General features: G+C 44.5%; 2 protein-coding genes across 4 annotated transcripts in view; one reads left to right on the top strand and one right to left on the bottom strand.

Annotated features, from left to right (window-relative positions):
* Positions 1-6,173, top strand: part of LOC135905918 (zinc finger CCHC domain-containing protein 7-like) — a 32,697-nt gene extending 26,524 nt beyond the window's left edge. Inside the window, exon 7 of the mRNA XM_065437039.2 lies at positions 5,360-6,173. Coding sequence (XP_065293111.1) covers positions 5,360-5,805 — 446 coding nt within the window. The 3' untranslated portion in view covers positions 5,806-6,173. The remainder of the gene's footprint in view (positions 1-5,359) is intronic.
* A 542-nt stretch (positions 6,174-6,715) lies between these two features.
* Positions 6,716-16,267, bottom strand: part of Nurf-38 (Inorganic pyrophosphatase Nurf-38) — a 77,520-nt gene continuing 67,968 nt past the window's right edge. For all 3 annotated transcript variants that reach the window (XM_065437052.2, XM_065437070.2, XM_065437061.2), the window contains exon 11: positions 6,716-6,815. In XM_065437052.2, coding sequence (XP_065293124.1) covers positions 6,784-6,815 — 32 coding nt within the window. In that variant the 3' untranslated portion in view covers positions 6,716-6,783. The remainder of the gene's footprint in view (positions 6,816-16,267) is intronic.

Genomic DNA, 16,267 nt, shown 5'->3' with positions numbered 1-16,267 from the left:
CAAAGCATTGCGTCCTCGATGCCATTCATGGCATTCGAAATCCCATACTTTTTATAGGCCTTGTTGACCATGGCAGACGGGATTGTGCACCATGCATCTTTCACCCATCCAGCAAAGTCCTGCAGGGAGGCACGCTTAATTTTATTGGTGGGTGTGAATTCGTGGCAGCCACTGACAAGCCATTCGGTGTAGAGCGCTCGAATTCTGTCTTTCACGGGCTTGTTCAAACAAACATTGAGCGGCTGGCGCTGCGATGTCGTGCCGCCGGGTATCATGACAAGGTCAGTGTTGCATGCAGCCAGCTTGTCCTTGATGCGCTGGTCAATGTGGAACCTGAACACTTTGAGCACAAGCGTCCCACGCAGACCCAGACTGCTGCCGGGTCTCTTCCACCAGACGTTATCAAACCAGTCAGTGATCAAGTCCATGGTCATACAACCTTTTTCATTTGCGTGCACAATCATGCCACTTGGAAACACGATTCCTTTCAGGAGCATCTTCTTTCTGAAGATAAGATACAGGCGCAGCTTGTGCCCATCTGCAGTTCAACAAAGCATTGCAGTGACTCTAGTTTTTTTCGTGGCCAAAAGACAAAATGCACACTTGCTTCGCCCCCTTCTTTTCAATGGTTGTGGTGGCAGGCACGTCAAAGTAGAGCGGCGTCTGATTGGCATTTCCAATCTGTTCGAAGTGGTAGCTGTTTTTATGGCGCAACTTCAAAACGTATCGCTGAAAACTGTGCAATTTCTCTTCATATTCTTCGGGCAATTTTTATCACTGTCCGCCTTCGAAGAGAAAAGCCTTTTCTTTCATAAAATTTGATAGCCAGCACCTGCTTGCTTTGAAGTCACTCCGCATTAGCCCTTTTGTAGGGCTAGCTGCATCGCCCGTATTTTGAGCAGATCGGTCGTCACAGGCCGCTGTGCCGCTCGCTGCTCTTGCACGTATACCGCAAGCAGCTCTTCTATTTCGGCGAAGCAGTCTTGCTTTGGTCCACTGAAACCCTTCCTTGTTGCTTTGCTGGCGAGGAGGAGGAGGAAGAACTTTATTAAAAACACCACTCAATGAACGTCGGAAGAGAAATGCTTCTCTCCCTTCGCCCCTAGCCGTCGGCCGGAATGCCTTGAGACGCAGCAGCAGCAAGGGCTTGACCGATGATGTCCCGCTGGACGTTGGGGTCTGGGCTGCGCAGCAAAGCCTCCCAGGATTCTAGAGTTCGCGAGCTATCATGTTTAGCCGGACATGTCCACACCATGTGAACCAGATTTGCTGCCTCATCACAGAACATATTCTCCTTCTGTTAGCGCCAATCTCGCATGCAAGTTTCGGGAACTCCGAATGCCCGGGATGCGGCCCGATTTCCGTTCGTCTCTGTGCACATGATAACTTTCCTTTTAAATGTGGCATCATGGTGATCTCGGCGTGTCTTCGCAGTCGGCGCTTCCATGCTGATTGAATAAATGCAGAAAACGGAAAGACAGGCTGTAGACTAGGTTGCACCAGCGCCTGGTTACACGTATAACATGGAGGTATGCACATGGAAGTAGCTACGGCAGCTAGGCTAGAACCGTGTACGAAGCAGCGATTTTTCAAATGTCGATGGCAATATGGTAACGCAGATTTAGGGTTGTACATACTTGATTCTAACGCACATGCAATTTTTGGACCCATTTTATCGGAAAAAAGGTGCGCGTTAGGTTCTAGTAAATACGGTAACTTGTAATTGTACGTAGCTCTCTTAATATAAGACGCTTCATACAAATTGTGGTGCAAATGATTAACTTTAGCTGTACCCTATTTGTCTACAAAATTTGTGCGAAGCGTTTCTGGGGCCCTTTAAACTAGGCAGGCTTATAGCTACTCAGTGAAGCCCCGAAGTGCATTCGGACTGTTGTGCAATAACGCAACCACTATGAACACATTCGCAGTCACAGAGCAATTTTTCGAACATAAATAATGCCACGAAAATGGCTGAATATTTGGGCTCTATGAAAAAAAAAATGCAATGGTAAAATTGATGTCGGTAGTTTTTCATAACATCGGCACAGCAGAATATTTGTTTATGCACTTTTTCTCAGTGTTATGCTCCATTAAAATAATGTTTACTTGTAATTTCAGAATAGGTGAGGCGCGTTCATCCATCGTACAACCCGACATGCGGTGTGGGTTGGCGCAAAGTACAGATACGGCGCAGGTGGCCTTGACTCCGCAGCACTGTCAGTTTAGGCCGTGCTGTGTAATATTAGTATAAAGTTTAATTGGCTCTGTGCCCACATGCGCGCTTGCACCATTCCATCCAGTAAACGCACAGATGAACTTGGAAAGCATTCGAAGTAGTTGCCAGCTGATCGCTTGCAGACACGAACTCCATGCACGTGGCCGTCAGTCCAACCTGTGCACATGATTACTCACTGATCGCCGATGGGGTCTTCTGGTACAAACATTTTGAGGACGAACTTGCTGCCAGCCGTACCCACCAGCTAGGCCTAACCAGCGCCGGCTCGTTGGAGTCGGTCACCAAAGTCGTGTTTAATGCTGAGTGCAGGACATGGTGGCAACTACGATAATGCCATTGTCACCAGGACAACTAGTCCAATCTTTGTAATGGCTTATGAAAATTAACGAACACTTGTACGAGCGTGATGCTTAGTGAAACTTTTGTTCAACTATAGGACATTCTAGACGAATTTTTGCCGTCGACGTTGCCGTGATGTGCCATATTTGAAGTCTAAAAATTAGCGTCCCACGCATTGTATGCTATGAGTGTGAGTTGTCATAAGTCGTCAGATTCTCGTCATAAGGATGACTGAATAAGCGAGAACTTAACACAGACATAAAAAGGCATATTACACACACAACACAGGCATCATGTGTGTACGTGCTTCTTTGTTTGTGTGTCCAGTTCGCACTTCATCATCCTTATTGAATACAGTCGAACCCACTTATAACAATATTCAAGTGCCACGAAAATTTTATTGTTATTACCAGGTTGCCTGAAAAAAAAAAAGAAATTAAAGTGGGGGATGGCGTAGCTGTTCCGAGAAAACTATAATGGCGGGGAGGCCAGTACACCCCACCACCTTCCTCCATCCGGCTTCCGATTGTGTGTACTTGTGAACTGTTTAACTCTGCTTCCTGCGCACTGTGATCGCGTGTTGTAAACTAGCCACAGCTGTCGGTGTTCAAGAATGGCACTGCTATAACAGCTGCAAACAGGGGTCACAGGCAGCAAGTGGCATATGAGCTCCACCGAGGCATCGCTTTGGTGGCCCCTAAAGGCGCCTTTTAAAAAATGCGGTAAGCTTGCCGCGGCAGAATCTCTTCTTGAGAAATCCAGAAGAAACGCTGGGACAAGATCGCCACGAGCATCTCGCCACATACTTACCACTGGCTTGCACGAGAAACCCGCATGTCCGTCAGCTTTGCTTGCTTTATGGAAAGCTTGCCGACATCTTTCTCCAAGGCATCCAGGTGCTCCACATAGTGAAGCGGGAAGTCCGGTGGACTGAATCATCTACAGGACATCCCACGGGGACAGTGTTGAGGCAGCCTGCCTTACCGCATCAGCGCTACCGTCATGACCATCATTGTCGCTATCTGATGCGAGCACGATCGCTTTCTTTTCACCGGCAACGTCGTGCATTGTCGATGATCAGTCATGTTCCGTTTCGGCAGCGAGTCAAATGAGGCTGAGAAACTACATGGCCAGGAACAACTTCAACACAACGAGCAAAAATGAGCACGAGCAACCTAATTTGTTAGCACGATTGCACAGAATAAGGTCCCAGCGAGCAATCTGGAAGCAGTGCCGGCACTGTTGTCAGCACAGTTGAGGTGGTCCATTTGCATTTTGGATGGGTGCGGCGCAGAGTATGGGCGCAGCTGATTTGCGTTCGGAGGGATGGAAGAGCGACGGCAGTCGGGGTGGCAGGTGATCGTGCAGCAGCTCGCATTTCACTTTTTTTTCTTTTCGAGGATTTCGCATTCCATTACCTTTCAGCACGGACACCCAGCAGCCAGACTTTATCGTTATAACCGATAATGCAGCATGGGGACATTGTAATAAGCAGGTTATTTCTGCATAGAAAACATATAAAAGTTGACGCTGCAGCAGCTTTTCATTGTGATAACCGACATATTGCTAAAACCGGTATCGTTAGAAGTGGGTTCGACTGTACCAATTTGTCCAAACTGCCTCTCTGGTGAATTATTCGTCTTTGGATTGTGTTGGCCGTGAGCCATGTTAATGGCATTGCAATTTGCTTACAGAAACAAGCAGTCTATTGTAGATGTTTTAAAATTCATTCTTATTACTTCAAAAATTCTACTTACTAATTTTAAAAATATTGAATATTTGCACCAGCTTAACGTATTCGTTGCACACCGACATTGGCAAAAGAGAGGTTAGAATTACTTTAGAATTGCTTTGTTATATCTAGGGTTGAACATTTCATGCATTTATATTCCCAAAAATGGGCTTACTTTTAGGTGAATTTCCAGCTGAATATTAGGTTTTTTAGACGAATGCATATTTTTCTAGATAGTTTCATCAGCTTTTTTGATGGATAAGTTTTGCACGGAGCTCACCCATTATTTTGTTTACGTGAATATCTGGTTCAGTAGTGCTTGAAGCAGTTTATCGTGCTCCAGAAGCATGGTTCCTTTTTGTACCAATAGGGGAACGTTTTCTTTGACCATTGCTACTGGTCTTGCAATATATGTAGGTGCCTTTCCATGATTTTGTCTGCGATGTTATAATAGGTAAACATGCTGTGTCAACTTGTGTCCCAAGTAACTTGTGCCAAAATTCAAAAATATGCAAGTGCCACATTGCTGGACAGAACCATGGTATTCTTGTTTGCTCTCGCTTGGAGCAAGTCGTACTATTTGTTTTATTTTGCTTAATTACTTAATAATTGATCAACTTCTCAAATATTATATTCAGAGCAAATGTGCCAATAAGAAAATTCTAGACCATTGTGAAAATTTTCCTATCCAGGTTTGTATTGCTCAATACATGCTACGTATAAGTTTTTTCCAAGCCTGAAAGAAAGCCCGTGAAGTATGATATGAGATTTTAAGCAAAATAGAAAAAATAGTCTGCCTTGTATATTTTTAAGCTCTGGCACAAGTTACGTGGGACACATCGTTGTATATAGTACATGCATGATGTAAAATGTTTTGCATGGAAAGACATTGCCCTGCAAGTTTCCATTTAGTTGCTATACGATGAATCAAGATGTTTTCGCTGTAGGCTGCACGTATATGCTCGTGCTTTTTACTTTGATTCACATTTGTTACGTGGTGTAGGTGATAATTTTGTTTCAATACTTCAGTTTGTACTTTTTCATTGTTTCAGATGCAAAACGACTACAGCGTGCAAACAAGAAACGCAAGCGTAAGAGCGAACAGATGAAGGGGCTACAGACAGTCGAGTGCAATGGCCAGGCAGCACAAAACAATGAGCAAGCCGGTTGCCATGACCAACAGACGACCCAGCCTGATGTGCCAGCTGCAGCAGATACGGCGCCATCAGAGGGTAACTGCAATGGCGAGCAAGTTTCAGAAGACGCAGCACCTTCAGCAAAGCGGCGGAAGAAGGCGCCTGTCAAGACACCCAACTCCCTCAGCAAGCAAGCGCTAAAAAAGAGAAGGATAAAAGAGAGAGCTAAGAAAAGGAAAATGAAGCAGCAACCTAAGAGGCCTTTCCAAGGAGAAGAAAGCAGCAAGTCTTCTGTGTTCGATAACCCTAGTTTTTACATGCCTAACAACCACTGCTACCAAACATACTGGGGCTACTACTGATGAAGGCCATTGCTTAGCCATATCAGTTGTGCTTAGCATCGTTTATACTCGTGTAACTGTCCAACAAAGTCACAGCCTTTTGCAAAGCAGAAGGTATATCTGAAATGCAAGGTTTGGATCAAGACAGCAGAGCAGAAGTAATGAAAGCAGTGCTTTTTTTGTCGTCATACATGCAGTGTTCAGTAAAATACATGTGGACTCTGTTTTTTTGCAGGTGATACAAAGACAAAAGGGATGAGGAGTGAAATGCAAATCATGTGGACTGTGATCTTGGTTTTAATCCGTTACTTACATAAAAGGGGGGAAGAGCAGGGCAGCATGAATGTGCATGTCAATAAATGGGGCATGCTTTGTCTGCTTAGTGTGCATTCAGTTTAGTCTGCAGTACTTTTTTTCATAGATTTCAAAGACAAAGAACCTCCTCCTTTTTTGAAACAAGGATGCAGCAGAAATGGTATAATCCAAATGGGGTATCTCGACTGTACCACGCCATGCGTGTAAACTAGGCTAACTGTATATACGAGATTCGGCTGCATTTGCGACTTTAGACTTCTGTTGTTTACATTGAATTGTTTTATTTCTGTAAGGTTACCAAATTACATACAATTATGCTGCATTACAGGCAGCTAATGACATCCTGCTGAGGAATTCAGTATGCATATTTCCTGTTATTCACTTCTCACTGGCATCGCCACAATTATTGGGTGGTACTGCCACTGAACTTACCTTAGTCGCTACGTGCTTATTAAAAACATCGCAGCAGTTGCCCAGCTCCTGTAGTTAATAATGCACTGTGCAGCAGTATTTCTTTTAGCGAGCGCTCATGTATGACAATGTTGTCGGTGTGCTTCAAATGGTCAATTTTTCAGTTCTTAGCTTTGGTGTCAAGGAATGACGGACCAGTGAAAAATGAGTTTCTATGAGGCAGATTTATTATAGCACGTCTCTTGAAAGTATCCATTGATGGCCAGAGGGCATTCACTTGAGGCACACAAAGTGCCACTTGTCCACTGTTACAGGGAAAAAAAAATATAATAAAGCCGTTATTTGAGAGAATATATACATGTCTTAAGTTAAATTATTGCCAATGTTAACAGTGAAAGACACGCAAGCACGGGCAGCTCTACAAAATATAGCACAAGTACCAACAAGAACCTATGTTGTTATGGCACACGAATTGAGATTACTACAATAATGTTTAAATACCAGGCAACAAGCCACAATGACGGCTTGAAATTACAGAGGCTTCAAGGCCCAGATGTCACAAACGGTACCTTACAGCTGCACCATTCTTTTGTATGCAGTTAAATCCTGCTACAACAAAGAATTTTATTCCCACTTGGTAACCCTAACCCACAGAAGTTGACATGGAAAAAAAGCCCAAAGGCAACAAATTTTATAGCACCTGCGTTGCACAGACACTTTCCACTACCATTGAACACTACATTCAAGAGTTCCAACAGCCATGCAACTGACCAAATCCTAGTGGCTCTTAATAGCTTATATTTCGAGTTCAGTCATGCTCTTTTTACCCCTGACCACACTTAATCCCAATGAGTGTTGCGAGAAAAAAAGAAATCTTGAGCCTGCTTGTATTATTTTATTTTGATAACAAGCGACGTCCACACAGCCTTTTATCGGCATAGACTGCTTATGGCACAATAAGCTGGAATCGCGAATATCCGCACTATAACCAAAACAACAGTTGTCAAGGTCTGCACATGTGCAAAACATGTAGACCCAGCAGCCGTGCTTATCGGAGAATTGAAGCATGCGACTGGGAGTTTTTCATCCATTAAAATTTATGAACGTTGAAAGCTCCCCGTGGTCTTTGCATGAAGCAGATGAAGCAATAATTTTTTGAAAATCGACACAGAGGAAAGTAATTTAGTGACCAATTTTTCAGACCTGCTCGATTATTTGAAATTCCCCACGGCACTGCCACAAACGGCAACTGAAATTTCAGATGCAGTACGGTGTCTTGTCCGATTGTATTGACAACAGAGCGACCATGGACCAAGTTGCCGCCATTAAAGTGTTGCCTGTGCCCTCGCTTTCGTTATCAAGGCGGTTTCTCCACTTCCAAGTGCCGTACAGTAACTGCAATGCGTTTCGTTGAGTCTGCACCAAACTGCAAATTTGGTCGCCAAGCCAGTGAGAGCATTGGGGACCAGCATGTTGTCACAAGAAGCTTGCCCTTGATATGTTCGTACCCGTAGACGATTACATAGGGATTAGGCATGCGATCACGCGCACGGGCTGAACAGACAACAGCACGTACGAAGCAGTTTGATTACTTAGGCGATCAGCCACAGAAACTATGTGAATGCCTGCCAAGTTTGTATATGCGCGTACTGGTAGGAACAGCAAAGCTCGCAAGCACACATAAAACCTAAAAGCTCCTAACTAAATCTCCGGAACACTGCTAAGGTCGCAGGCGCAATATCTGCACTTCACAACGACGCGTATCATGACGGGCGCACAAAAACTTAGCCCCGCTTGGTGCGCAGTGTACTGCTGGCCGAGCAAACATTTTTCCGTCGCATAGGCAGCCATCGCGATGCTGCCGTTCTCTTTTTTTTCCTTCATTCCTTGTTCATTTGCTCTGCGTCTCATCCATCTCCTCCTCGATCTCCCCTCCCATCGGCCGGCGCATGGCATTGGGAAGCATGCTTGTAGCTTGTCTGTAGGGTTTTCCTGTGGAAGCTGCATTATAACCGGTATTTCATTTCGGGCAACTGCAATGTAAGCAGTATTCATATATATGGAGTTCTATGAGAGGGTAAACGGGAGTCAGAAAAGGCCACGTTATAGCCGGTTCTGCACTATATGTGGTTACATTATAAGTGGTCTAAGCTATGTAGAAGTTAGCTTTTCGATATGTTTTCTTTTTTTCTCAAATCAATTTGTGACACAGCATAACTGAAGGTGACTATCTTGCCTTGAGTGTGATCGCCGATCTCGGTTGAAGTGAACTGCCATTTAACACCTTTTAACTGTGATTGAGCTCAACTGCCGCTAGGTCAAAGGCTGTTGAAAGGGCCCATGCAGCACAAGTAACTATTACTTTTCCATTCTGCTTAGCAAAGTCTCTGCAAAGTAAAGCGAAATTTTCCTATTAAATGTTCACCAAGTAATAAAAACCTAATGCTCCAGTTTTAGAGACGATAAGCCAAACATGAAAACCACCTCGGGGAAGTTATCGCAAGCTGGCAATCTGACCTCGGTGCTGGATATGATACATCCGAGGATCAATAAAGTAACGAAGAGGCAGAGCATTGAATGTTCATATCACCTTGCTAGACCTAAAGTGGGTGCCATTGCAGTGCAGAAACATGCAGTTCCAGTTATAGTGTTGTATAACTGTTGGTATCCAAGCATGTTTACTTGTCTTTTAGAGCGAGGTATCAAAGTGCTATCGGACCATGTGGCCGTGCTGTAGGCACGCTAATGCTTGAGAGAACTGCAGAGCAACACTGCTCACCCCTCCACTGCAGTTCAGTTCTCAATGACTGTGCTAGCACACTTTACCGTCATTACATGAATTTGTGGTCTGAAGCTGCCCCAGCGCACCATAATGTTTGCCAATTTCCATGTTTATGTCAGCATTGAAAAAGACAAGATGATGTCCATGGTGACGAAGTGCTTTGAAGACAATGCACAGCTATTGCACACACTCCTGAAAGGAGCATAGTAATGCATTTGTTTTCGATGTGCTACAAATGCTCTAATCACCAAGTGCAGTCATAGACGACACAAGTGCACATTGTGCAGCAAAAAATCTTGAGCTAGGCTACATCTCAGCATGTGCAATGGAATTATATTTCTAACTGAGTGAATAAGCCGAGCAGCTACCATCACTCAAGTGTGTTTAGCTTGAAATCAAGCAAGCTGAATGACCCAGATAAAGTTAGTTACTTGACTCTTGCAAAAAAAAAATACAACTTTCACATATTGTGGTTGATTTAGCATAGAAGATTGTGGCCCTTCACGAAAGTATTCCTTGTTTAGAAGCACAGTGACTATGCAGAGTGTGTGAAGCATTCCATCTATGCCGCTCATTCTTGATGTGTTCGACATACTAAGCCTAAGCCCATCAGCACAGATGAAGGGGATGTCACTGAGCAATGCAATATAGGGTGTCTCGACTAACATCAGCCAAGATTTTAAAATATGCTGGAGCACTCCACAAGCCCCAACCAAATACATATTGTTGGCTATTGCATGGAGTTTTTTTTTTGTATTTTAGCCGAGATGATGAACTAATTTCACAAGCATTGACTTAAGGGCAAAACTTCCTGTAAGAAAGTCGCAAAGTTGATTGATGATGATTGATGTGATTGGTCCAAGCCACTTCAGAGCACCTGTTGAAGCAGCTAAAAATCAACTTTGGAGCCATTACCAGGCAGACATTGTCACGCACACATATTTAGTTTAACTAAAGCAGTACTGCCATATTCTCCAACAAGAATTGGCATATGCACACGTGCATTCATATGCTAGTCCAAGATATCCCAGAGGATTAAATTTACCTATCACTCTTCATTTCCTTGTGGAGAGCCTCAAACTTTTTTTAATCTCATAGCCACAGGTGTCCTAATGTACAAACAATTTCTCAATATAACTTATATTAACCATCTTTTGAACTTTCCTGCTGCCACACAGGCCGCGCGTCTCCCCTTTCCGAGTGGACTACTGCCGTCATGTGACGGCGCACGCTTTCAGAAGTCTCTCCGGTGCCACTTTCGATGCATATGCATAAATCCGTGCCATAGTATACATGGTATGTGGTTTATAGGGTTAACGGCAGCTCCCGTAGTGAGCGCGTCGTTAAGAACAGCGCACGTCCTTGATGCCGTTCCTAATTTTCCTCATGAGTTGCTTGCGTACGCTTGCCATAATCGCTTCAGTGAAGGAAAAAAGCTTTTGACGCTGTCATCTGGCAAGCATGATGTCAGGCAAAGATATGGATGCACTGGATCGGTCGCGCAAACTACAATGGGCCGCCGTCCATGCACCTACCTTTGTGAAGTAAGTAGCAAGTTTCTAAGTAATCCAGTGTATCTGAGGTATTTGTTCCTGAGCTCTCACACCACGTGATGTCACCATATATGTGCACTCCTTCGTTGTGCACCATGTCTACGCAGTTTTCCTTCCTTGAGCAGTAGTGCACCCTTTCTTTAATGCATAAGCAAACTTAAATGTGGGGGTTGGCCAACTTGAAATTTGGGTGTGGGCCGACATGAAATTTGGAGAAGGGCCAGCTTGAAATTTAAGGGTGGGCCAATTAAAATTTGGGGGTGGGTCCACTTGAAGTTTGGGGGTACGGTTACGCATATTTTGACAACTCCAGTGGAGGTTTTGCACGTTTTTCATATAAGAAAAAAAGAGACCCAAAAACTAAAATTTGGGCTTTTTAAGCTTGGGTGTTTAACCGTGGAAAAACGGCACCAATTAAACTGTTAGAATACTCAAGAAACAAATCTGATTTGCACGCAATAATACTTTAGCAAAAAAAAAAATGTTTTAGCTTTGAAAATTCTGTGAAAAATGCTGCTCATTCGATCAAAATTTCCGATATCCTTGCAGAGTTTTTTTTCATTAATGTTTGTCTGCGACAAATCGTTTTAGGGGCTTATGATGTTTAATTCATGCAGGACATTTTTGGTCTTTTGCTTAGTAAGGATCATTTTCAGATCACCAATTTGAGCCGTTGATTATGCGCGATACCAGCAAAAAGCTGAAGGCAGACGCTGTACCCAACACGCTCTAAGGTCAGCAGCCAGAGCACACTGTCGGTGCCAACATAATAAATTTTACTATTTATTGTAAGGCTCTAGGCGAAGCCATCATGCCCAAATGGCTGATGTGGCTTCAGTCACCGCTTCCGTTCACCTCAACAACGTACCTTTTAACTAAGCAGATACAGGCGGTACTCAAAACGGATTTGTAGTTCTGATGAATTCTTTGAGGCAGCCGTGCTTCACAGCTACAACAGTTGCGGCAAACAACAATACGTAGTTTCATTTTGACTCTGTGCAAAGCTGTCGAGGATGAAGAGCATCGTCTATATCGCAATGGATGGACGATCTGTTGGTGACCAGCTCACTGGTGAGAAAATAATCTGGATTTGTAGTAGTGAAAGTGAGTCTCAGATGAAGAAGCCCCGTGTGTGCGCTGCGGAAGAAGTCACAAAGCCTTCACCACTGCGAGGGCTAATCAGTCGCCAGATGATGAGAATTGCAGCTTCCACACTGCGTTTGTGTAAAATAGAAACAGGATTTGCCAATTCATTCAGCAAATAAAAGCCTGTTGACGAAGTAAGCATTTGTTTATTGTATTCTTGATACTCGATAATTCTGACATTTTTTACAGTCCCGTGATATCCGAATTGACGAGGTTTCACTGTACATTTTTCAGGTAGGCTTTCCTCTATGTTTTAGTTTGGTGTCCGAGACAAGCAAGCTGAAGCAGATGCTATGTTACTGGGAGTGTGCTGCGTATATTTGCAAGGCATTGTTTTTACTGTCGGAAAGGACCCTTCCGATTATGGTCACACCTTCAGCAAAAGCTAGGTGTAGCAGCTGCGTAAGGAAGACTACCTCCTGTGCTTACCCGTCACTTGATGGAGTCCTTAGGCTCATTGTTGCTTGCGATTCTTAAGAGGGCCCTGAACCACCTATCTTTAAAACCTAAATTAAGCCTTGGGACGAGTATTGGGCATCCTTGGAATTTAATACTGAAATAAGTTTTGAAAATGACCAAGTAAGAGCATTGATACTAAAAGCACAACACCTTTCTCATTCCTCCTCAACATGCTCCGTTACGAAGAAGCGAGGCGGCGCAGGTTACGGAGTCGCACCTAAAACGTTACGTCAGCTGGCTTCAATGTTGCATTTATTCTTTCCGTGTAAAATGATGGGTGATGTTGGCAGCACATACTTTTGATCACTGTTACTATAGTAATGCTGGTCATTACTTTGCTGTGCTACAGTGTACTGATAAGTTGCACACGGCTGCTTTTCTCTTATCAAGTGGCACGAGGAGCACATTTCTTTTTGCACTTATATCTATGGCAATCGCACAATTTCTGAGTCTTGAAAGAAACATTGTCCTCACTCATGCGAGTGCAATGGATGCCACACTCCGAACTCGCGCTAAGGGGATTTCCAACGTAACGAGCTTTGACCATGAGGTGATGCACCGTGAAAGTATGCAACTCGGGAAGCCGACAACCAGCCATACCTGTTCTAGTAAAGTGTGGGCACTTGGGCCAGTGCGCGTTGCACGTGCCTGAGCCATGTCACCGACAGCTATCAAGCAGAACACGCAGTTCTTGACATATGCCAAGAGCGAGCGGGCTCATGGTGGCACCCTACAGCAGGCACGGCATCTACGTTCGGCGGAAGGTGCAACTACGCGCAGCTGTAAGTCACACTAATCGTAGTGCGCTTGCTATGGTCATGGCTAGCACGCATGCTTACGCTCATATACTTCAGTCTGGTCGTGCTATGTGGTGCAAATCAGGTTTGTCCTGCAGGGATAGTAGACAAATCCAAATTGTGCATTTTTGAAGCTTTGCTAATAGCACAATATGAAGCGATGTCTGCCAACGTGTCTAGCCAGGAGTGTAATTAATTAATTATGGGGTTTTACGTGCCAAAACCACTTTCTGATTATGAGGCACGCCGTAGTGGAGGGCTCCGGAAATTTCGACCACCTGGGGTTCTTTAACGTGCACCTAAATCTAAGTACACAGGTGTTTTCACATTTTGCCCCCATTGAAATGCAGCCGCCGTGGCCGGGATTCGATCCCGCGACCTCATGCTCAGCAGCCCAACACCATAGCCACTGAGCAACCACGGCGGGTAGCCAGGAGTGTGGCCTGGAGCAATGCTGGCCAAGAGTGAATGTGTGCTGGCTTGCGGCTCTTCTAAGGTGCAGCAGGCGTAGCGTATGCGTGGTCTGGGCTTAAATTTCAAGTGATTTAAGTCAAGCTGAGTGTTGAAAACTTATCTAAATCGGCAAAAACCCGATGGCTATGACAGCCTTGCCATACGCACTGCAGCCAAAGTCTCATTCCTACGTGGGTGGGCACGGCCAAGTGTGAGCAGACGATAGCTGGCTTCTTCCGTAAGTACACAATTTCGCTTACTTCAGCCCATTTAGTCAACTGCGTCAATAAATATGCACAGTAACAGTAGCAAGACGCACAATGATCCCAATAGCCTTCTTGATTGATGTCACCTATTGACCAATATCAGCTGTCTATGGGAACCTCTAAATGATGAAATATAGCAGACGACGGCAGCTTCGAAAAGGTGAGGGGAAAGCCTTTGTTTGAAAAGGTGTTTTGTGAAAAAGGTGTTCCACGACTGCAGGTGCTTACACGACTGCAAAATTTGGCCGAGATGTTTACAGCAGTGGCATGCTATCCAAGCCCCAAGGGGTGGTTGGACCCCTTTAAAATGCAAGGCTAAATGATTGTTTGGATATCTGTCCCAAACCTACGCAGTTCGTGGTAATGGATCGCTCTAAATTAATTTTGACAAGCTCTTTAGCATGCACTTAAGTACACAAGTGTTTTTTCAGGCACTATCCACTGTGGTGGATGGAACTGTACTAGTACGTATACAGTTGCGAGCGTCACTTTGAATAAAAATTGTTGCGTGCTTGCTATATTTGGGCAAACCCTTGCAATTTTTTAATAATGTATGAGCGTCGACTGCATGGCATGTCAGTGGTGAGGAGCGACAGTATGCGCGGACAAGCAAGCATATTTTCAGTTCTAATGCTATATGCTGCGCTGTTTGCTTCAGGAGTGCCCCTCACCACTAGAAGGCTGCTGAGACACCGTGTGGTCAACACGCACACAATGTTATTAAAAAAATTGCGAGGGTGTACATACATCCTACTACTCACTCATAATGCAATTAAACTGAATGGAAGTTAAAGAACTTCCACCTTGCAGAACCTGTAACTGTACCAAGTATTTTTTTTTTTCTTCTCTATCACAACAATGTTTAAATGACTACTCTTTCTACGCTTAAAGGATCTCGCAGTATGGTTTGCTTTTTTTAATGAGCAATTCACACTTTCCATAATGTGTATTCACAGCATGCACAAGACACCATATTGATGCAGTAAAAGGAATAATTTAGACTCTTCATAGACTTTTTAGGCACTGTTTTAAGCCACTTGATTTGACCCATGAACTACCGGCTGAGAACAAATTGGAATTTTCAGATTTAATGTTAATTTTCGCAGAAACCCACATAAGCTAGTATTACCACCCTAGGGCTAACAATAACAAACCACTCCTTTCGTATTCATCCTCCCACTCGAAGCTTGTTAAACGGGCAATTGTGAACATGCGCTTCACCAACGCCAGGAAAAAAATCATGTCCTGTCATGACACCCATCAGCCCGAGCGAGCAAGCGAGTCGGCTTTCTGCGGCTGGTTATCCCAAAGATGTGCTTGTTTCCATGGTGGAAGGCTTGGTGAAGAAGTGCAAGAGCTGCTGCGAACAATCCACCAAAAGGAAAAAGACGGCGGTGATTCCGTACACGCACGGTGTCTCCCATAAGCTGAAGGGGGTTGCCAATAAGGCGAGTGTGAAGTTGACATTCTCTGCCCAAGACAAGCTATCAAAGGTGTGTAAGCTGACGGACCCTTTTCCTAAACGATCAAGGGGATGTAAAGTGAAGCACAGAAATAAGTTAGTGGAGTGCTCGCAAGGGGTGGTTTACCGCATTCCGTTAACTTGTGGTCGGGTATACACAGGGCAAACTGGCAGATGCCTCAATGAAAGCCTAGCAGAACACAAGTGAAATGTGGCAAAACCAAGGGACAGGAACCTTCCTGAACATTGCCATGATTGTCCCAGCAAAACGTGCAAGCCAATGTTCGTCGCATGCACAGTGGAGGCCAGAAGCAAAGATCGCTGGATGCATAGAGTGCGATTTATCTTTTGTATTGTATTTTTTGTATCTTTCTATACCTGCTTCGCTATATATCTGCCTCTGTGTTTCAATAAACGTCAGCTGAAAGTTAGCGCTGTCTTGTGTCTCTGTCACGTCCCTGTCTTTTTGAATTTCGCTAAAGGCTTTGCCATTATGAGTCCAAGCAGGTGGTGGCTACGGCTGCCAGCAGATATGCATGCGAGAGGGCTGGTTAGAGGCAGCAAATTTATCAAAACCGTGGTAGTGGCGGCGTTGAATAAAGGCTGCTTCACGCGTGCTCTGCCAGCAGAGGTAAACAACTGGCGACTCGAAGTGCATGTCGCGATTATTATAATTATTGCAAAGAGTGACAACAACGCTACAAAAATATTGCAGCTTGTGAGCGTCGGTGATTCATTCCGAAGCACCGTCAGCTTTAGCTTTGAAGTGAACCAGAGGAGGCCTAGCGACGATATCGGCACCGCCGAATGATCAGCAGCGGTGAGGCTGCCGTCGGTGC

This window comes from Dermacentor albipictus, chromosome 1, assembly GCF_038994185.2.
Source record: "Dermacentor albipictus isolate Rhodes 1998 colony chromosome 1, USDA_Dalb.pri_finalv2, whole genome shotgun sequence".
Classification (NCBI taxonomy): domain Eukaryota; kingdom Metazoa; phylum Arthropoda; class Arachnida; order Ixodida; family Ixodidae; genus Dermacentor; species Dermacentor albipictus.
Note: the sequence above shows the minus strand (reverse complement) of the source record. Positions and strands in the feature narration are given on the sequence as shown.